Source organism: Callorhinus ursinus, unplaced genomic scaffold (genome assembly GCF_003265705.2).
Source record: "Callorhinus ursinus isolate GAN/ISIS: 27379988/994484 unplaced genomic scaffold, GSC_fseal_2.0 scaffold1, whole genome shotgun sequence".
Classification (NCBI taxonomy): Eukaryota; Metazoa; Chordata; class Mammalia; order Carnivora; family Otariidae; genus Callorhinus; species Callorhinus ursinus.
Window position 1 is genome coordinate 147042723 of NW_027397063.1, and position 23661 is coordinate 147066383.

The window sequence follows — 23661 nt, forward strand, 5'->3', positions numbered from 1 at the left end:
ATTTTTAAAAGAAATGGACAAGCTAATCCTAAAATCATAAGGAATTGCAAGGGGCCCAGAATAGCCAAAACAACCTTTAAAAAGAACAAAGTTAGAAAAATCACATTTCCTGATTTGAAAACCTACTACTAAGCTACAGTATAGTACTGGCATAAGGATAGACATGTAGAGGAATAGCACTGAGAGTCCAGAAACAAATCCATGTATCTATAGTCTTATAATTTTCAAAAAATGTGTGAAGACCATTAAATGAAGAAAAAAATGATTTTTTAAAACAAATGCTGCTAGGACAGCTGGATATCCACATGCAAAAGAATGAATCTGGACTCCTTCCTCATACTACCTACAGAAATTAATTCAAAATGGATCAGACCTAAATGTAAAAGCTAAGTCTATAAAATTCTTACAAGAAAATATAGGAGTAAATCTTCCTGCGTTTAGGTAAGGCAATGTTTCTTAGAGATGACACCAAAAGAACAAGCAACAAAAAAGAGAGAAATCTGACTCCATCAAAATTAAAAGCTTTTGTGCATCAAAGGACACTCAAGAAAATAAAAAGCTAACCCACAGAATGGGAGGATATATTTGCAAATCATATAGCTGGTAAGAAATTTATATTCAGGGGCATCTAGGTGGCTCAGCTGGTTAAGCAACCAACTCTTGATTTCAGCTCAGGTCACGATCTCAGGGTGGTGAGACTGAGCCCTGCATCAGGCTTTGTGCTAGGTATGGAGCCTGCTTAAGATACTCTCTCTCCCACTCTCTCTCTGCTCTTCCTTCTACCCCTCTCACACTCTCTCTAAAAAAAAAAAAAAATGAACTCTTGCAATGAAATAATAAAAAGACAGATAATCCAATGAAAAATGGGCAAAGAGTATGAATATGTATTTCCCCAAAGACGAGACACGATGGTCAAAAAGCACATGAAAAGACAATCAGTATCTTTAGGCATTAAGAAAATGCAAATCAAACCCACAGTGAAATACCATTTCACACGTATTAGGTGTGGCTATCATTAAAGAGGGGGAAGGGTGCCTGGTGCCTCAGTTGGTTAAGTGTCCAACTCTTGGTCTCGCTCAAGTCATGATCTCATGGTCGTGAGATCAAGCCCCACGTCCAGCTCCATGCTCAACGTGGAGTCTGCTTGAGATTCTCTCTCTCTCCCTCTGGCCCTCCCCCCCACTTATGCATATGTTCTCTCTCTCAAATGAGTAAATCTTAAAAAAAAAAAGAAAGTTATTTAAAAAGGGGGAAAAAGGCAAAACACAACAAGTGTTGATAGAGATGTAGAAAAAAATGAGACTGGTAAGGATGGAAAATGGTACCACTGCCTTTGAAAACAGTCTGGCAGTTCCTCAGAAAGTGAGACATAGATATGATCTAGCCTATGGTAATGTATGTTCATAAGAAACATATGTTCATACAAAAGCTTGCACACAAATGTTCATACCAGCATTATTTCTAACAGCCAAAAAGTGGAAACAATGCAAATGTCTATCAACTGATGACTGAATATACAAAATGTACTATCTCCATACAATGGAATATTATTCAACCATGAAAGGGAATGAAGTACAGATACATGCTATTTCATGGATGAACCCTGAAATTGTAACGCTTAGTGAAAGAAGCCAGACACAAAGGTCCATTTACATGACATGCACACAATAGGCAAATCCACAGAGACAGAATGTAGACCGGTGGTTGCCAGAGACTGGGTTAGGGGCTGATTGCTTAATGGGTCTGGGGTTTCCATCAGGCCTGACAAAACATTCTGGAATTAGTGGTGATTGTTGTAAAACCTTGTGAATTCACTAAAAATCATTACATTGTACTGATTCAAAATGGTGAATTTTACGGTATGTGAATTATATCCCAATTTTTAAAAAAAAGTAAAGAAGAAAAGGCTGATTTTAACAAGGAACCTCCTGAGAGTCACTCCAGCAGAAGCAGCATATATACCAAAGAGGCCAAAGAAAGAAATCCACAGCAGAAAGTGGGGAAACCATAGAATCAGGAAGAAATCGCTCTCAAACTATGTTTAAAAACCTTACTAATATGTTTTAAAAGGTTTGGTCTAAAGGAAGAAAGGGGCAACAATCATTATATGCCCTCAACTTGGTGGGGCAGAAACATAAACGTAAGTATGAGGTAAGTTATTTAGTTATTTAACAATGGGACAAAGGAGCCATCACTGAAGTAGGATGCCTAGGCGTTGGTGACTCTCACTTGTCACTTGAGTGACATCACAACTCTACAGGACCCAGTGACATGCTACTCAAACTCCTCACTCCTCACTAGAGGCCTGCTGTTCACAATGCACGTTTATTCTGACCCAGAGAAGCTAAGCAGTGCTCTACGCCAGGCAGTGAGTGAGTGACATACCTAGCTCTCATGATGCCTCAGGCCAGGCTTGCCCACTTCCAGCATCCTCAGACCTCCTCATGACCATCCAAGTGCACAGGCTGCAGCAACTCCAGCTTAATAAAAATACTTGTCACAGTAGTTTAAAGCAATATTAAGTATTAATATTCTATACTATATAGAATATAATATATATTGCTTTAAACTACCGTGATAAGTATTTTTATATGAGTATATTCTATATTATATTCTACATATTATAAAATACAAATATACAAATATATATACTATAGATACTATATATACACATAAATACTATACATGCTTTATTATATATAGACTATATTAGTATATGCATTATATAAATTATATAAATTACTTATAAATATATAAATTTATTTGATAATTTACATATAAATTATATATTATATGAATATATAATTATATATTTATATTTATATAATATATACTATTAAATATTTTATATATATTCTATATTATATAGAATAATTCTAAAATGAATTATTATATTATTATTATGGTATCTCAGAGTCCATCTTTCACCAAGACAGGATATTAGGCTCAACAGCTGAGCTTAGTGTAGGTCAGATTCCACTTCTAGTCAGTTTCTTTTCTTGTTTTGTATTTCACTAAAACAGAAAATACCCAAACGTAAGTACTGGGAATGGTAAAAAGTGCTTCTTTCAGATGCTCTGGGTATGTGGGTGAAGCATGAACCCAGGGACTCTGAGTTAGTCTCTGGCTATTTTCAAGGCTCACATCTGCCTCTGAAGCTGGGGGTGGGGTGGGGGTGGGGGGTGGTATTAGCACTCAGCTGGAGATTCAGAGGTGAGTAGTTTCTAAACCACTCTTTGGTTGCACAGTATTTCCTTATGCTGTGTTGCAGCATATAGATGAGGTTTTAAAATATACCCAGTGATATAGCATTGATTCATTTCTCTGAAAAGTGTAGAAATCAAGAGTTAGGAAAGAGTGAAAATCTTAGCTATTAAGCCATTTTTACCACAATTCAGTCTTAAGAAATCCTGACAGCCTACATCTGGTTTTCAAAACTGCTCTGTTTCAGTTCCAACAATACAAGGTTGGGCCTCTGCAGAGATGTACAGACAAATTCTCCTGGATGTGCCACTAGGCAGCCTCCAGAAGGCATGCCCAAGTCTTCCTGGCATTTTTAGCATACAACACCCAGGGAGTCCCTACCCCACCCAGCAGCACACTGTGCATTCTGTTTCTATCTCACATAGGAGTGAGTGTAGTATGCACATGTTAACACATTATCGGTACTTTTACACTTCTGAGCACTTTTGAGCCAGTAAATTTAGCAAAGCAGGGACATACTCCAACAGCAAGAAGGAAAAAAAATGCAAATTCGACAAAGTAAATAATTGCATACTAAAACAGAAATACATTAACCAAGACACACTCTACCCTATTAGCTGCAAGTTAGCAAGGACCAACTAAGACAAACTTACAAAATTTTAAGAACAAAGCAGTCATTAAGAATACTTTCTGTGAAATTGTAACTAATTTTACATATCTATTTACTAAATGAATGAAAAAACGTTTCAGGTTTCAGGTGATCCATCCCACTGGCTCCTCAAATCAGCCCTGGAGAAACACCATGTCTGGGAGTTCCCTATGCTGAGTGTTGGACAAGGAAAGAAAGTATACTGAGGGCAACAAGCAGCACACAGACATCAAAGGCTGGCCATTCTTCTCCTAAAACTGTTCTTCATTCCATATTATATTGAATGCCTGCTAAGAGTTACCATGATAAATAACATGGGGACCCTGCCCTCAGCGATCGAGAAAGGAAAATTATTAAGTGGCACAAAATCCTAAATAAAATACTGACATATTCAACATGACAATGTGTATTTAAAAATACTGAACAAGTGGAGTTGATCATTTAAATGTACACATGGTGTTCCATTAGGAAATTTATTATTGTAAATGAAAATATTAAATAATGAAAGGACTTTATTTAATATGATAATCTCAAAAGAAGCAATAAATGAAGAATTTGATAAAATTTAACATCCTTCACAATACAAATTCTTAGTAAATAAGGAAAAAAAATTTTAAATTGATAAAAAGTTACCTACCAAAAACATGTGACAAACATGATACTCAATGATGAGAAGACCAAAAAAAAAAAAAAAAAAATCAGGAACAAGAGAAAGATTCCAGTTGTAACTACTTCTGTCCAAGTTATATTGAACATATTAGTGAGCCCAGCAGATAATAACTATCAAGATGAAGGAAGAAAGAAAACAGCCTTTATTTATAGCTGAAATATCTGTCTACATAGAAAATCCAAGAAAGTGGATTGGAAATAATGGGAGGATTCAGCAAGATTGCTGGATAAAACATACAGAAATCAACAGCATTCCCAGGTACTAGCAACAACCAATTAAAAACTATTTTTAAAGGGGTACCAGTTATAGGAAACAGGAAAGTCTCAAAGTATCTACCAACAGATAACTTATTCATTACAAAGTGAAAAACTGCCTCTATAATCTGCCTATCACCAGGTCAATCAAGGAATCAAACAAGGCAGCCCCACACAGGGGGCAACCTGACATCATGCCCCCTGATAGGGTATAATGATGGTACCTTTCGGTAATTGTTAAGCTTGAATCTTATGAGGAAACCAGGGGACCAACTTGGCTGCACCAAAACCAATGCCTTGAAAAACAAAAAGGCCGGGCGGTTATTCTAGATTTGCAGTTTTCAAGCTTTTTGGTCTCTGAAGCCCTAAACTCTTAAAAATGAGGACACCAAAGGCCTTTTGTTTGTAGGAGTTCTACCTACACTGGTCAGATTCCACTTCTACTCAGTTTCTTTTCTTGTTTTGTATTTGATATTTACCATATTTGAAATTAAAACTCAAGACTGTAAAAAAAATATTTCTTATTGATTCATTTAAATAAAAACATTAATCAATAAAATACTGCTTGAAAAGTAATTACATTTTCTAAGACAAAAACAGTGTAGAGAGTAACACTCGTTTATGTTTTTAGCAAATTTCTTACTGTCTAGCTTACTAGAAGGCAGCTCATTTACTGTGTGGCAATATGCTGCTCTAATTGGAGTATTCATCATGAAAATTCATACTCATGCAGCTATGCAGTTGGACGTGAACTGGCAGTTCACAGGAGAGGGGCAGTATGCAGACTGAGGCGCTACATGGCCTTAGCCCTGTGGCTGGTGCAGCAGGGTCAGAAGACCCTAGCGGACTACGCCTAGTGGGGACAATTATGGAGGTTTTCTTTTTCCTTACTTTTTACTCTGTCCTGAATTATCTAAGTTTCCTATAGTGCATAACAAGTATTACTTTTATACTGTTTTTTTGTGTTTCAGCCAGATTGTTTTTTTTTTCCCAAAACTCGGTAATATTATTTTAGATTCATATAGAGCAGTCAGGATGAGCTTTACAGAAAACACAATTCTAAGTTCACTGACTTCAGGGAGGGGAAAAATACACCACGAGGGAAGGATCAGTGCATAGGTAACAATCTAGATCAAATGTGACCGAAAAGCATGTCCCCTCTCCCAGTACATGGAGAGAGTTGAAAGAGCAAATATTGGGTTGTCACTCCAGTGGAGAGAGTAGAGGCGGACATACAGGTTAGGAGGGCGAAATGCATCAGATCACACAGGGTCATGCAACCAAGTCAAGGAGAAGCAGCGCTAACCCAGCGTTCACTCACAGACCCAGGACCTGCAAGAGAAACTAGTGCACTATTTCCTTTACTTCACATCAGAGAGCCTGTGCTCAATGACAGAAAGACTCAACTGGAAGAGCAAAGTCTTGAATCTTGATCCTGATTTACTTGCCAAGTGATTCACAACATAGAGCTTCATTTGTCTTTTATTAACACGGGAAAAGCAATTTTTATCTTACCTTCCTTCATAAAGGTATTATCAGATGTCATCAAGTGCCAAAAAGGTGAGGTCTAAGATTCTGGCAGTGCCACTTTATTAGCAAACAGTTCTTAGGTGACTTAAAATTGCTAGGGCGAGGGGCATATTGCTTGAATTACTGTATACCATTCACTGAGCCAGGGGAAAAGAAGAAGAAACTGGTCTAGAGAAGAGTGTGAATTTGGTTTGGAGCACTTCAGGGGATGATATTGTTTGCCCAAATAATTCAGAGAAAAAGAAGAGATGAAAGTAGATTCTAACTGATTACAGGAAGAGAAGTAGGGAAGTAAAGATGATAATATGGAGAATTATTTCAAGAAACTGTGAGGGGCAGGAAAGATAGGACACGAAGAGCAGAAGATGTGAGGGTTTGCTTGGTTTGGGGCAGGAGGGCTGCTGACAGGTGGGGTAGGGCAAAGGGGAAGTGGGAGATGGGGGAGCTCCAGGTGGGCACTGGGAAAGAGGCCTCTAAAAATGAGAGGGGATGCACAGGGGATGGAATAAAGAGCTTGGGGGAAAGACTGCTGGTTGGCTTCCATAAAAGAGTGAAGGATGAAAAATAAATACAGCCAGAAATACCACTCCCCAGAACAGGCAAGGAAAGGATTCAGACAGTGTGAATTAGACGGAGTTTTTAGGCCACAGTAAGCTAGCCCTCAACCAATTCAGGCAAGATGGCACCACACTGTGCAAATGTGTTCCTTTAAGTCTTCCTGCGTGCGTATATGTATGTGTGTTGTGTGTGCTCATGTGCACACATGCACCTGTGTTTTCTCTGACACTTCACATATAAATATAAATCGTGTTACTGGTCAAGTGTGCTATAAATTCATACTTTGAATCACATTCTCCCCCAAAGACAGCAGTGACAGAAAATGCTAGTGCATACATGTATATTTTCAAGAGAGGCATATCACCACTCAAAAACTAGAAAAACAGCTGCATAGGTGAGAAATGGAACAAAATGCAAGGTGGTAAGCAGGAACCTGGCCAAGAAAGGTAGCCATATCTGCATCCATGGAGCAGGGGATTAAGGCACCCCACTCCAGCACAGCATAACTGGGGCCAGGCTGTTTGCACAAAACCAGGAGCTAGGACAGCGGAACACTGTCCCTGAAAGGGGGCTGAAAAAAGCCACAGTTGCCGCTCTGGAAGTATAGCTTGGGCCAACAGCATGCTACTTTACTGGCTCTCCAAAATCCCTGAGGTCATCACCAGGTGGGAGCTCTGGGCTACAAACACCTGGTTCTGGACTAAGGACTTAGCAGCTCAGGGGACAGTTGTGAAAATAAGGGAGGGAAGAGTGAGCAGAGAGAGAACATACTCCTCCTCGAGATGAAGGTACCAACTAAAACTCGTACACATATGAGAAAAGGGGGCACATAAGCCAAGAAACTCAAACGACGATTCATCAAGATGGAAGACAAGACAAGAGAGTTTACCAGTAAGGGACCCTCACTGATGAGCCACTGCAGCATCTATTTCCCTCAGAAGGGTCCCACGCCGAGAAGGAAGGTGCAGGATAAACAGTGACCTGGGGCGGACGGGACCCTGATAGCCCTTGCCCACGAACACATGGTCAGGTTTGGGAGCTGTTACGAGTGACCACAGAGCCCGCAGATCCCTGGTGAACTCAGACCATTTGTATTCACCATGCCAGTAAGTAATTTAAACTAGAAATGACTCTGCCGACTGGCGCTCCAGTTCAGCAGCGGGCTTCAGGGTCCTCCAGGCGCCGGCAGGGCCCCGAGCCAGCAGGTGCTGCCCCTCCGCAGCCTTCCCATCCCTTCCTGGCTCCAGCATCTTTGCAGCAACAGCCGCCTCAAGCCTCTGCAGAGCAGCGACAAAACTGGCCAAGCTCCCCCTCTGCTGCTGACTTCAGATGTAAGGCAGCAACACTTCAATGCCCAGTTCCACCTTTTTTTAAGCTTTAATGTAGCTCTTGGTGAGGACGCTGGCTGGCAGGAACAACACTTACAAAGTAGCCACATCTGAGACAGTGAACCTAGACACATTTGTTACGCTCCGTGCATGACTGTTACTCCCTTTGAGTCAATGGTTAATTCAGCAATATTCAAACTTACCAAGTAGGTTCCCATTTCTTTCTCCAGGACAACTTGTTCATATAATGTAGCATCGATGTCCGCTTTTAACGCCTGCACCTTCCTCTTCACCTGCACATGGTGCTTCTTTTGGAGCCAGTAAGGAAGAAAAGATTCCATAATTTGGTTAAGGATCTGGGAGGTAATGAGGAGAGTGGCCAAGCTCTAAAAAGAAGCACACAAATGGAATCTGACAATGTAGCTTAATAAGATCATGGTATATGTATAATCATATAGTAAATAAAATGGAACCTTCAACAAATAGTATACTATTAATAAAAACTAGTATTGGAAAAGCTAGGTGCTAGAATAATATTTCCAATTTATTGTTTTTTCACAGTTAAGACATATTAAAATACAAAAAAGTTGCGATATAAATAAGATTATAATAAGAAATCAATTACGAGTTGGCAGGGGAACAATTTTACTTAAAATTGTGTTTTTTTGTCATCTCATCCTTGCTACAACATAATAATCTACATGATATTGCCAACTTTGAAAAAAAAGCAGTTTGGCCAAACTTAAAAAAAAGTATAAAACGAATATATCCTCCCTCATTGGAGAAAACTTAGAAAAGAGAAAAAGCCACCCATAATTCCACAAGCATGATGGAACCACTCCTGACATCGTAGGATATTTCTTTCCAGTCACATGTGAAAATACAAGTGGCCCATGGACTGTTGTTGACTTTATTATTCCCATCTTTCACTACTATAAATGCTGCTCCCTGGATACCTGTGTACATGAATCTTTGCTCTATCTCTGATGATTTACTACGTAGGGATGGATTAAGGTTCTTGGCAAAGCTGCCCAAGTAGTTTCCAGAAATGCTGTGTCAATTTCTACTTACCCCAGGCAGACAGAAGTGTTTGTATCACATACCACCTTTTCTGGTATTAAAATTATATTATTTAAAAAGTCCTCCCCATCCTCATCCCTCATCTCCTGTTAAAAAAGGAGACTCTCTAAGGTACTAGAAATGAGAAGTCATACCTTACTAATACACTAATGGCAGGACAGAAGACAGTATGTACATTTAACTTATCAATTACAAAATGTACTAATTTGAACTTTAAATTTTCCAAAAAAAGTAGCAATATATGTAGTATTGTTAAGAAACACAGCATTTGATTTCACTTTTATGCAAGCTGTTAGAACCATAACTACAAAATCTTTCTCTGATTATACAATTTCCTGAAAAATGATCCCAAGCCTAGGCTTTTGATTTTTTTTTTTTACTAACGATCACAGTATATTAAAACCAAGAAGGAACAGCCCTTACTGATAGCTGGCTCAATTATAAAAAAGATAATTTAGATAGCAATAATCTGTACTCAATTTATCATTCACTGGCATTTGTGATCCAAGAATGGCAATACACCAAAGTAAACGTCAGACTTCTGAAACACTGCAGAAAAGACACAGCATTGCATAGGATCTGCTGGTCTCTAAAGTTTAACAACTTATTCAAAGTGAAATGTATTTAAAGTCCTATCAATCATCCCTCACTCTGGGACACACACAAACTTCAATTAAGGAATACGCGTTCTTTATTAGAATTGCTTTTACGAGCTTTGAGATGAACGATTTATTTTTCACTACTATATGATTAATTTTACAAGTTGGTTAGCTTCAACTAATTTTTCAGTTGAGCATGATATACAGTACAATGGCTGTTTTTTTATTTAGAGTTGGCTTAGAAATATACAAAATGTAAGACTTCATTTGTAAAAATAATAATGTGAAGACAATTACATTCCCTGAATATAGGAAAGTACCTCTAAAACCTGTAACCTTCTGCTATTCACTCACCTGACGCAACAGCTTCATATCCCTCAAGACAAAGGCAATGTAAAAAAGCGAGGCAAAGCAATTCAGAAAGTTGAACTGTCAAAAAAAGAGAGCAAGATTTCACACTGCTTTACAGTACTTCATCAAAATTGGAAATATAGCATTAAAACTGTAATGAGGGGACTTCCAGTCCTGACAAGATGCCATAGACTTGTTTCTCCCTATTCCTCCTCACTAAGCACGTCCACAAACTCTGGAAAGAACACAAGGGGCGAGCAAAGGAGTTCTCTGGGACCTGCCTCGAGCCTGGAGGACCAACGGCTTTGGGACTCCAGAACAGTGCCAGCGCATCTCCACTACACTCCAACACAAGGCCCAGGCTTTCCCACCCCCAAACAGCACCCCAGATAGCCAGTGGGGGGGCCCACCCCCTGTCCATTTGAAGAGTCATGCAGACCTGGCAAGGGGCATCTCTCTGGAGTCCTCACTAGCAGTGCTTCGCTCCCTGCAAGGCCTGGCACTCCCCTGTGCCGCGGGGAGATACCAGGACAGCCAGACAGCCCCGGCATTCGGAATATCAGTGATCTCACAGTGATTTGAAGCATGATGCCTTCAAAGACTTTTTAGTATGTATGGCTGCTTGCACCTTTTCTAATGTCCAAACTGCTAAAACTGTTGAATTTTTATTACATACTTATGAAAAATTTTCTATTTCCTTACCACTCTTGCCTCTATAAGTTTACCTTCTTCCAGAAACCTAAACACCTTCCTATCAGTAGTTTCTAATCTGTTAAGGCCTGAAAAACTAGATCAATAAGCTTCTTAGAATGACTTCTGTAGCTGGAACAAAAACTCGTTTTTCTGGAATCCTTTCCTGGGAGTAAGGTACAGGGGCTGTGCTCCAGTTGAGAGTTCAGAGGATTCTTTCTGCACCTTTCTTGATCCTCAGTTATGTTACCAATGGCTGAGATAACCTCCTGATAAATGAGGGGCTTCCAAGCTGGTATTTATTATTTTTAATAATGATGGAAACAGGCATAATGTGTGAGCTTTTACACAAACAGCAAGCAGGTTACACTATGCCTTCTCTCCATTTCTTTCCTCCTACCCACTAAAACATGCTGGAAACCTCTTGGACTTTGGAAATTTCTTTCACAAAATTAGTCCATCTAATGGTACATCTTTCAAAAAATGTAATGGTCCATCACTGAACTGAATTGGAAGAATTGTTGAAGAGTGAAACAAAGAAGTCACCAAAAGGAAAAGAACAGAAACATGTCTGTAACATGGTTAATTAGCTTTTTAAATTACTAGAGATTGGCTAAACCACTAATTTCTATACTTGGAAGTCTTACAACACACACATAGGTAATAAGACTACTGAACGTATATGTAAACACACTTAATCAATCTTTGCCTGCCTATACAAAATATATTAACTATCTGATATCTTAAATTAGAAGCCAGCCTTCCTATTTATACTCCTAAGTATTAACTAGTATACGTAAGTTTCAAAATTCAAATGGATTTGTATATAAAAACTCTACTCACCACTAAAACTTTCAGAATTAGATGATTCTGGTAGGCAGATTCCAATCTGTGGTTCTCTAAAATATTGAAAAGGAGAGGAAATTTCTCTTAGATAAGCACGCAGTAGGGGAGGCCATTGTGGAGTAAAGGCAGATGAGCTGAGGCAGAGATGTCAGGCACCAGAGCCTCAGTGAGTGAACATGCCAGACTGTCATAGCTGTTAAATGACTATTAAAAATAACATAAACATCTTTATGGTCCATGAAGTTAAAATATAGACTTCTTCCTAGGGAATAACATCGCATATTTACTTGTCTGAGTGAATAAATAGAGAATGGCCTGTCAAGACAATTTTTTTAAGATTTTATTTCTTTATTTGAGAGAGAGAGACAGATAGTGACAGAGATAGCAAGAGAGAGCACAAGTGGGGAGGAGAGGGAGAAGCAGGCTCCCGCCGAGCAGGGAGCCTGACATGGGGCTCGATCCCAGGACCCTGGGATCATGACCTGAGCCGAAGGCAGACGCTTAACTGACTGAGCCACCCAGGCGCCCCAAGACCATTTTTAAACTATATCCATTCCCCTTTGGCACAGATAAATACAAGAGTACCCACTCTACTAAGGCCAGTGGCAATCCTTGGTGCTCTAAACCATTAGATAATTGTTTCTCAGACACTAGACATAGTTCACTTGGCCAAAGTATCTGAAGATAATTCAATCTACTTTACCCCCAACAAAAAATACAAAATTATAGTATTGGGATCACAGGTTTTAGACACAGAGAGGTCTGGATCAGCCTGGCTCTACAATTTGCCTGAACATTGCTAACTCTCAGGGTCTTTATCCCTAAAACGGTGAGATAACTTCTATTTCATGGTGTGCTGAGGAGGTGAAAATGAGATACCACAGACAGAGAGTTAGCAGGGCACCTGGGATGCAGTGACTAACATTCGTCTATGACGGCCACAATAACCGGGAGGTGAGAGCATCAGAACCCACAAAGCTGATGAACTCCTCCTTACGTCTCTATAGTGAGCCCCAGCAACATCTTGCTTTGCAAAGCTGCAGTTATAGGAATCCTACAATCCAAGCAACATTTCCTATAGGCAAATAAGACATAAATGCAAGCATCACGTCTTACCCCATGAAGTTAGAAACTCGGCAGCGTATCGATAGAGGCGGTTCATGATCTCAATCACAATGGCATAGATGATGCTGGGCACATACAACAGGACACTGGTCCACTCGGATCCACTGCTCTCATGTAGACTCAAGGCCCAGGCCTCCATGTCAAAGTAAATCATCATGACATACAGGGAGAAATAGAGACAGAGGCATACAAAGGGCAGAGAGACCAGGTAAATGCGCAACTGCCTCTTGTAGCTGGAGTAGAGAGGTTCCTCCCTACCAGTGACAAGATTGATACCCAGGACCCCATGGAATCCTGGCCGGGGCTCCTCAAACTGTCTCTTCATGACAAGTGTCCCCCACCTGTAGGTCATATTGGCACAGCCACGCTTCCACACTTCCAGGATCACTGTGGACCAGATCAGGTTGAAGGAGGCGAAGATCACATACTTGTCATAGTCTTCCCACACAAACAAATAGTAAGGTAACCCAATGACTGCCATAGGGATTAAGGCAACAGTGAAATATTCCAAAAATCCAAAGTAAAGAGCGATTGTTTCCCCAAAGTAGTCACGAATACGGTCTACAACGAAAGGGAAAAAAAAGACCTTAAGTAGAGACTACCAAAGACTTTCACCATTTCAAGTAAGCTTATTTATTTTTGTAGTTAAGTGCGGATCATTTAATACCCTCATTTCCCAATCAGTGTGCAATAGTAAATCCATCTTCCATGCAGTACAAAGACCCCACTTGCCTGGAGAGCGAGCCCAATACTTGCCCCAGCTTAGAGCCCAGGCCGGGGCTGCTCTGAAAGGCACCCGGGGTCTGTTTCCTCTTTACTTCCTTATCTGATGGATGCCCTCTTCCCAAAGAAATACTCAGCTTGGGGCTTGTCCCAAATCTCTACGATCCTAGCTTAAACTCAGCCATAGCCAATGAGCCATTTTAATTTGTGGGTTTAATTTATATTCCCTGCCTTTCTCTCACTTTAATATCATAGTTATAGATGTTCTTTTCACAGAAGACTCCCCATCCACAGTATCTGCTCCCGCTATCCAAAAATGTAAATTTTCATCAATGTGCCATGGCAAATGATTCAATACACTGGAGAAAAGCTATTCAAAAGTACAAAACAATATTCTACACATTAACTTCTAGAACAGCCATGGGACACATTTATCTCTATACCTTCCTATAAGAACTGGGCAAAAGAAGGGACAAGCAACATCACTGTTAAATATTCTATGAACTTGGCAGGAGCTAACCCAAAAGGGGTCTCAAAACACTACATTCTTTGCCAGCTGCATCTACCTGGGTGAGTGCCTGGGTTGTAAAAGCATCCTGCACTGGGATCAGGGTGCGATGCAGGGGCTGGGGAGGTCCAATAATGGGGTTATTATTTCTTGGTTAATTATATGCAGTTAAAACTTCAAGAAAATGTGTCAGATCGTCTGTGCAGATGGGTCAGAGTAAACTGGTATAAGCTATTTTCCCCTATCCTTATTCTTCTAACTAACCTACGGACATGCTAAAATAGTTGGTATGATCAGGTCACCTCAAATCTGAATCAGGTCAAAGGATATCCAAACAATGAAAAAAAAAACAGTGCTCAGGGTTCTGGGCTCCAAATCACATGACATCCCTCTTTTGATCTTAAGGGGAAGGTCAAGATTCACCTGTGCCCCAGCTGCTATCACCAGTCCCAGCACCCCCCAAAGCCTCACACCCTCTACCACAACCATGCTCAGCCTTCACCATCAACTCACTTTTCCCCTCACTTTCTAAGCAGCTACTGGATACTGTCACCTACAAGTGCTAGGGGCAATACTTAAATTTACTGCACCTAAATGCCACACAAAGTGAAAAAAATGTCAATAAGTGTAACACAAAACTACTAGTGTATTTACCTCGAACTATTAAAAACAAGCTTTTCCTTTCAAAGGATACAAGAAAAAATTCTAATGCAATTTCAAATTTTCATTTTAAAAACAAATTTTTATTTACTGTTACAATATTATAGTAGCTGTTTTTAGGAATGGAAATTAGAAATAAAATTATTTTAGAGGGATTCCTTTAAACAAAGTCAAAAGAGAAATGCCCTTGAAAGAAATATGGATAGCAACGCTTATGGTAAAATCTAACAGCTTAATAATCCTTATGCTTAGAGAAACATAACTAAGCCAAAAATCTGAATACCCACACTGATGTCAGTTTGCATACAGTAATGCTCAACACATACCAAATAAATTAATGGGTACTCTCATAACTGTATTCAGAGAAAAGGGATAGATTCAGTAATATGCACCAAGATCCTTACAAACTACCTCAAAAGATGTTTAGGCCTGTTAGTCTGCCCCTAAAAATGAGCACAGCTTGGTCCACTCAAATTATTAGCTCTAAAGAAAGAGAAATTTTCAAATACAGGATATTCACAGTCAAATGAAATTCTCCTAAAATCTGTCCTACACCAACGCGGACATGTACTTATGAAGGCCACCCTGAACAGCCTGTGCTGTTGGTGAAATTTAATGAAAGCCTGTCATTCGGCCCATAAGAAATGCTATTAGAAATAAAATAAATTACTAAGTAGGTCATGTAAACCATCTTATCCAACCCCAATTTTTGCCCATGCAGCTGGTGAGCCTTGCCCAGCAGAGCATTAAACATCTACCCGAGATGGTGAGAAAGCACCACTGCTGAATCAGGACGCCTCGTTAGCACTCCTCGTTCTCTATGAGAACAGGTATTGACATGTACCTAAGGGCTGATACTTCAAAGCCAACCGGGTGTACCAGCTGTCCTCCAGCTTCTTTAGGGCTTCATTATCATGCAGTGGGAACACCTGAATCACGATGCCAGAGGTAAGCAATCTTCTCACTGTGGAGGGAAAATGTGCCAAACTAGATAAAAGGGATTTGAGATCACTCATCACTGTGACACACTTCAAATGCTGGGGAGACAGCCCAGGAAGGAAGGGGTGCTACACAAGGAGCAGTGGTATACTGCCCACTCTAAAGGGATATATTCTTTTGTTCTTCACGTGTAAATATCTTGACTATTTTCTTTAACTATGAAAGCAATACAAGTTTATGTAAAATTTTAAACCATACTGAAATGTACAAATTAGAATTGGAGAGATCCTCCCACAAAAAATAACCACTGTAAACAGCAATTTTGTGTAAAACCAAACTTTAAAACAAACATCCATAAATATATATTATAAAAATAAAAGTCAGATCATTCTATACACATGGTTTTGTAATCTTTTCTCATGTAGTAGTGTATAACAAATGTTTTTTAATGCCAATGCCTATAAACATGAAATGTCCTTTTTAACAGTATCATAATATTCCCTTGTATGAAGTGCTATAATTTAATCTTCTATTGAAAAATACTTGTTTCCTGCCCCCCACTTTTTTGCCATTATATATGTTAAAATTAAGGGTGCCTGGGTGGCTCAGTCAGTTAAGCATTCCACTCTTGGTTTCAGCTCAGGTTATGATCTCAGGGTCCTGGGATTGAGCCCGACATCAGGCTCCACGCTCAGCAGGGAGACTGCGGGAGAGTCTCTCCTTCTGTCCCTCCCCCTGTCGTGCTCTCTCTCTTAAATAAATCTTAATACATACATAAACAAATAAATAAATGTTAAAATTCTTATACACATATCTTTTCCCACCTGTCCACTATTTCCTCAAACTCACTTAGAAGTAGAATTGCTAGGTCCAAGAGCATATGTATTTTAAATGTGAACACCTATTATAAAACTGCCCCTAGAAAGACTTTACCAATCTGTCCTCCCACTACAGTGAAAGTAAGAAGACAGTGTTCAGTTCCTTTCATTCTTGATGATATTGAATATTTGCAGAATCATTTTCATCTTTTCTAATCTGATAACAAAGGCTTACGTTTATAAACAGCAAATATCAAAATTAAATAAGATCAGACTTTCAGCAGTCAGCTGACTGGTATGATTTTATCACTCATGCACATATTTGAAAGAGACAAATGAATTTAACCAAAGACAATATCCCCTGGTAAGTGTAAGTGAAAACAGGGCATTCTCTCATCCATAATTTAGAGTGACTCACTGGGCGGGTGGGTTTTCAGGTCCTATTAACAGGAAGTGTGTTCAGCAGACATGGGGAGCTCCAATGCAGTGCTCTGTGCCATATGTGGGGAGATGGACTACTTTCCACACAAGTTTCTAGTAGAGTCTCTAAAGAATATAGCTGCTTATAAGATGGAATTTGCATAAAGAGGAGCTGGAGATGCTGTTTTCATCCACTGATAAGCTTTGAGCTCTTCAAGGTTTATCAGCTCACCTCTTCCAAGGGCTGCCTCCCTTATCTCCTATTTACCTTATCACCAAAGACAAGTGATGAGCGTATTAAGCAACAGGCCCTTCAGGAGGATGATAAACGAATGTCTGCAGCATCGAAGAAAAGTATGTTTTAAGTTTTCCATGTAGAAATACTGTATGTAACAAAGAGAGATAGTATTCTCAAGACAGAGGCCTTATCATAAAACCTTCAGAGTAATTTAAAAGTAAAGCAGGGGCACCTGGGTGGCTCAGTCAGTTGTGTCTGACAGATTTCAGTTCAGGTCATGATCTCAGTGTTGTGAGATCGAGCCCCAGGTGGGGCTCCATGCTCAGGAGGGAGTCTGCTGAAGATTCTCCCTCTTCCTCTGCCCCTCCCCCTGCTCTCGTGCTCTCTCTCTCTAAAAATAAATAAATCTTTTTTAAAAAGTCTTGAAAACCTAGGGATGTGATGAAATCCTTAATGATTAAAAAAGGCATACACTCAAAATATCATTGATTAGGGGAAAAAGGTACATGGTTATACTAGCCACTGATGCTGTCAAATCCATTATTTAATGTTTTTTTATTCTGAAGTGTTTCAGTGGGTTTTTCTTCAGCTCACATGAGTGAAAGTCGGTCACCCACAACTGTTCTGATTCCTATCTCTTATTTGAAGATGTACAGCTGTACTTTATTCTTTCTTCCATTACTATCCTTTTCAATTACTGTGTCAAGTTATTCAACTTTGAACTGAAAACATCTACATTATTTTAGTATTTCTAAGTTCTTTTTAAAAAACTGACTCCATTCCACTATAGATGACTTTCTAGGCAGGCATAAAAACCAGCTACTTCTAAAAATAGGACCGTGGACTGAAGGACTCAGAATATAAAGCCTCAAGTCCTAAATTACCAGGCTTCTCTTCACCATCAATGCCAAAAGCATGGTTCCAATTTCAGCTTCTAAAAATAGAGGTTTTTCTTTTAATCCTTTAACTTTCTCTTGTCAGCTAAGAATGTAATTAAAATGACCCTTACCTTCAAAGGAATGTATGATGCTGTGCAGGCCTATTTAAAGAAAGAAACAACTGCTTCCCAGGAGGATCAAGATGGCAGATTGGAGCTCACCTCTCCTCAGACACACCAAGGCTACAACTACATATAGAACAACTCTTCCACAGCTAGAAAGAAAAAGTCACATCGAGAAGCAGAGGAGGGGCAGAGAAGCGGTCTGATCGGGACCCACACCCCCAGCATGGCAGTGGAAGGGATATCACATGCAGGGAGGTCTTGCCTGTGGAGTGAGGGGTTCAAGACCCACATGGGGCAATCTTGCCATGGGGACCTGCACCAGGAAGATGGGTCCCAAAATGTTTGGCTTTGAAAATCAGCAGGGCTTAATCCAAACACAGCCAGAGGGCTATAAGAAAACAAGACTCCACTCTTAAAAGACCCATCCACATACTCACTCTAAGACCTAGTGCAGAGGCAGCAGTTTGAAAAGTGCCTGGGCCATACATAAAGGAGATTGACTGACTAATTTTGGGGCATGTGCCAGAGCTGCAGGGAACTGCAGGAACTTTCTCCAGGAAGGGAAGCATGGGCAGATGCCATTTTTCTCACCCTACCTAGCTGGCCTAGTACTGGTAAGAAAGAGTTCTGACACTCTCTATCTACCTTACTAGCACTGCTAGCCCCACCCTGGTATTCCCCTGCAGACCTGCCCGCTCAACTCTCCCCACCCTGGAAGGCAGCCCCCAAAGTAGCTCCCACCCCAGCACAACCCCCAGGCCATCTCTGCCTTAACTGGTGCTCCCCCAAAGGGGCTCCCATCCACCATGAGCCCACAACAGTTGTGGCTCACCCAAAATAGGAGGGAACACACAAAGGACACCCCTGGTGCTGATTCTGGTGACCAGTAGGGGACTGCACTTCTGGGCCCCACAGTACACCTTCTACAGAAGGCCACTCCTTTAAGACCAGGAGATGTAGCTGATCTACCTAAAACACACAAACACAAAGAGGCAAGATGAGAAGACAGAGGAATATGTTCCAAATGAAAGAACAAGACAAAACCTCAGAAAAAGAATTAAATGAAAAAGAGACAAGCAATCTTCCTGATAAAGAGTTCCAAGTAATGGTCATGAAGATGCTCACCAAACTCAGGTGAAGAATTAATCAACACAGCAAGAATTTCAAGAAAGAAAGAAATAATATAAAATAAGAACCAATCAGAGCCAAAGAATATAATAACTGAATTGAAAAATATACTAGAGGGAATCAACAGCAGATTAGAGGATGCAGAATAATGGATCAGCAATCTGTAAAACAGGGTAATAGAAATGACCCTAGATGAATGGTAAAAAGAAAAAAGAATTTCAAAAACTGAGAATAGTTGGGGCACCTCAGGTCATGATCCCAGGGTCCTGGGATCAAGCCCACATCAGGCTTTCTGCTCAGCAGGGAGCCTGCTTCTCCCTCTCTCTCTCTCTCTGTCAAATAAATAAATAAAATCTTTAAAAAAAAGACTGAGGATAGTTCAAGAGACCTTCAGGACAATATCAAGGGTACTAACATTTGCATTATAAAGGTCCCAGAATGAGAAGATAAAGAGAAAGGAGCAGAAAACTTACTTAAAGAAGTTACAGCTGAAACAGTCAAGAAAACAGACATCCAGGTCCAAAAAGGAAAGAGAACCTTGGGCAAGAAAACAGACATCCAGGTCCAAAAAGGAAAGAGAGCCCCAAACAAGAGGAACCCAAAGAGGTTCATACCAAGTTACAAAATAATGAAAATGTCAAAAATTAAAGAGAAAATATCAAAAGCAGCAGGAAATAAGCAACTAGTTACATACACGCGAACACCCTAATACTGTCAGCTGATTTTTCAGCAGACTTTGCAGGTCAGAAAGGAGTGGCACAATATATTCAAAGTGCTGAAAGGGAAAAACCCACAAAGAGAAACAGTCTACCCAGCAAGGTTATCATTCAGAATTGAAGCACAAATAAAGAGTTTCCCACACAAAAGGGTTCATCACCACTAACCCTGCTTTACAGGAAATGTTAAAGGAACTTCTTTAAGTGGAAAAGAATAGAAAATTTTGAAAGAAAAAATCTAATTGTAATAGTGAACATATAGTAAAGGTGGTAGATGAATGACTTACAAAGCTAGTATGAAGGTTAAAAGACAAAAGTAGTAAGTCAACAATATCTACAACAGTTAGTTAAAGGATACACAAAATAAAAAGATGTGAAATATGATGGCAGAAATGTAAAACAGGGAGGGGGAGAGTAAAAATGTAGTGCTTTTAGAATGTGTTCAAACTTAAGCAAACATCAACTTGAAACATACTGTTACATACATAGGGTATTATATGTGAACCTCATGGTAATCACAAACCAAAAACCTGTAATAGATACACAAAAAATAAAATGAAAGGAATTCAAACATAACACTGAAGAAAATCATCAAATCATAAGGGAAGTGAGCAAGAGAAGAAGGAACACAGTAGAACCAGAAAAACAGCCAAAAATAATTAACAAAATGGCAATAAGTATGTACCTATCAATACGTACTTTAAATATAAATGGACAAAGTGTTCCAAGTATATCCAAAAGATATAGGGCGACTGAATGGGTAAATAAACAAGACTCCCATCAATATGCTACCTAAGAGACTCACTTCAGACCTAAAAACATGCCCAGACTAAAAGTGAAGGGTGAGAAAAGATATTCCATGAAAATGAAAATGAAAATGAAAAGAAAGCTAGAGTAGTAATAGACTGTAAAACAAAGACTGTATAACAAAGAAGGGCCCTACATAATAAAAATATCAATCCAACAAGAGGATATAACAGTTGTAAATACCTATGTACCCAACATAGAAGCACTTAAGTATGTGAAGCAAATATTAACAGCCAAAAAGGGAGAAACTGACAATAATACAATAATAGTAGGGGACTTTAATGCTCCACTAACACAAATCATCCAGGCAGAAAATCAATTTAAAAAACCAGTGGTCTTAAAATGACACATTATACCAGATGGAATTAACAGATACATACAAAAAATTCCATACAAAACCAGCAGGACATACATTGTTTTGAAGTCCATATGGAACATTCAGCAGGATAAATCACATATTAGAGAACAAAATAAGTCTCAATAAACTGAAGAAGACTGAACTTGTATCAAGCATCTTTTCTGACCACAATGGTATAAGACTATAAATCAACTACAAAAAAAATTTTTTTTTAAATCTATACACAGAGGCCAAAGAACACACTAAAAAGAACCAATGGCCAATGGATCAATGAGGAAATTAAAAACAAAAACAAAAAAATCCTTGAGACAAATGAAAACAGAAACACAATGTTCCAAAATCAACGAGACTCAACAAAAGCAGCTCTAAGAGGGAAGTTTATAGCAGTAGAGGCCTACCTCAAGAAACCAGAAAAATCTCAAATAAACAATCTAACCTTACACCTAAATAAACTGGAGAAAGAAGAACAAAGCCCAAAGTTAATAGAAGGAAGGAAATGATAAAGATCGAAGTGGAAATAAATGAAATAGAGAACTTAAAAATAATAGAAAAGATCACAGAAACTAGTAGCTGGTTCTTCAAAAAGATAAACAAAATTGATAAACAAGACTCATCAAAAAAAGAAGAAGAAGAAGAAGAAGAAGAAGAAGAAGAAGAAGAAGAAGAAAGGAAGGAAGAAGAGAAGAGAAAGCAAATTAAAATTAGAAATGAAAGACAAGTTACAACTGACATCACAAAAATACAAAGGAGTATAAGAGACTACTACCAACAGTTATATGCCAACAAACTGGACAACCTAGAAGAAACTGATAAATTCCTGGAAACACTCAATTATCAGGGAAGACTGAAATAGGAAGAAAGAGAAAATCTGAACAGACTGATTACTAGTAATGAAACTGAATCAGTAATCAAAAAACTTCCAACAAAGAAAAGGCCAGAACCAAACAGCCTCACAGGTGAATTTTACCAAACATTTAGTTTTTTTAACATTTCGTTTATTTAGTTATTTCTTTATTTAGAGAGTATGAGTGGGGAGGGGGAGGGGAAGAGGGAGAGGAAGAATCTCAAGCAGACTCCACGCTAAGCCTAGAGCCTGACGTGGGGCCCAGTCTCACAACCCTGAGATCATGACCTGAGTTGAAATCCAGAGTCAGACACTATCGACTGACTGACTGAGCCACCCAGGTGCCCCTCCACCAAACACTGAAAGAACAGTTAATACCTATCTTTCTCAAACTATTCTAAAAATTTCAAGAGAAAGGAACACTTGCAAATTCATTTTATGAGGCCAGAATTTACCTTGATACCAAAACCAGACAAAGATTCTACAAAAAAAGAAAATTACAGGCCAGTTTCACTGATGAACATAGAGGTAAAAATCCTCAACAAAATATAAGCAAACTAAATTCAATAATACGTTTAAAGGATCACACATCATAATCAAATGGAATTTATTCCAGGGATGCAAGGATGGTTCGATGTCCTCAAATCAATCAATGTGATATACCACATTCACAAAATGAAGGATAAAAATCATATGATCATCTCAATAGATGCAGAAAAAATATTTGACAAAATTCTACATCCATTTATGATCTAAAAACTCTCAATAAAATGAGTATAGAGGGAACATACCTCAACATGATAAAGGCCATATATAAGAGAAAACACAAATAACATCACACTCAAGATTAGGAACAAGACAAGGATATCTACTCTCACTACTTTTATTCAACATAGCATTAGAAGTTCTAACCGCAACAATCAGACAGCAAAAAGGAATAAAAGGCATTCAAATTGGTAAGGAGAAAGTCAAACTGTCACTATTGGCAGATAGCATATTATTATATATAGAAAAACCTAAAGAATCCACCAAAAAACTATTAGATTAAATGAATTCAGTAAAGATGAATAAGATAAAATTAATATATAGAAATCTGTTGTGTTTCTATACACTAATAGCAAAATATCATAAAGAGAAATTAAGAAAACAATTCCATTTACAATTGCATCAAAAATAATAAAATACATAGGATTAATTTAACAAAGGAGGTGAAAGACCTGTACTCTGAAAACTGTAAGTCACTGATGGAAGAAACTGAAAATAACACAAATAAATGGAAAGATATACCATGCTCATGGATTGGAAGAATTAATATTGTTAAAATGTTCATACTAACCAAAGCAATCTACAAATTCAATGCAATCCCTATAAAAATACCAATGGCATTTTTTATAGAACTAGAACAAATAATTCTAAAATTTGTATGGAATCACAAAAGACCCCAAATAACCAAAGCCATCTTTTTTTTTTTTAAGATTTTATTTATTTATTTGAGAGAGAGAGACAGAGATAGGAGAGAGAGAGTGAGCACATGAGCAGGGAGGCAGACTCCCCGCCGTGCAAGGAGCCTGATGCAGGACTCGATCCTAGGACCCTGGGATCATGACCTGAGCCA

The 23661-nt window shown here is 38.9% G+C and overlaps 1 protein-coding gene across 2 annotated transcripts in view; it reads right to left on the reverse strand.

The window, feature by feature from the left end:
- The window catches only part of ANO10 (anoctamin 10), a 210048-nt gene that overhangs the window by 164775 nt on the left and 21612 nt on the right, over positions 1 to 23661 (reverse strand). For both annotated transcript variants that reach the window (XM_073902670.1, XM_025884954.2), the window contains exons 5-9: positions 15620 to 15739; positions 12876 to 13445; positions 11757 to 11812; positions 10227 to 10301; positions 8397 to 8579 (exon numbers count right to left, since the gene is read on the reverse strand). In XM_073902670.1, coding sequence (XP_073758771.1) covers positions 8397 to 8579; positions 10227 to 10301; positions 11757 to 11812; positions 12876 to 13445; positions 15620 to 15739 — 1004 coding nt within the window. The remainder of the gene's footprint in view (positions 1 to 8396; positions 8580 to 10226; positions 10302 to 11756; positions 11813 to 12875; positions 13446 to 15619; positions 15740 to 23661) is intronic.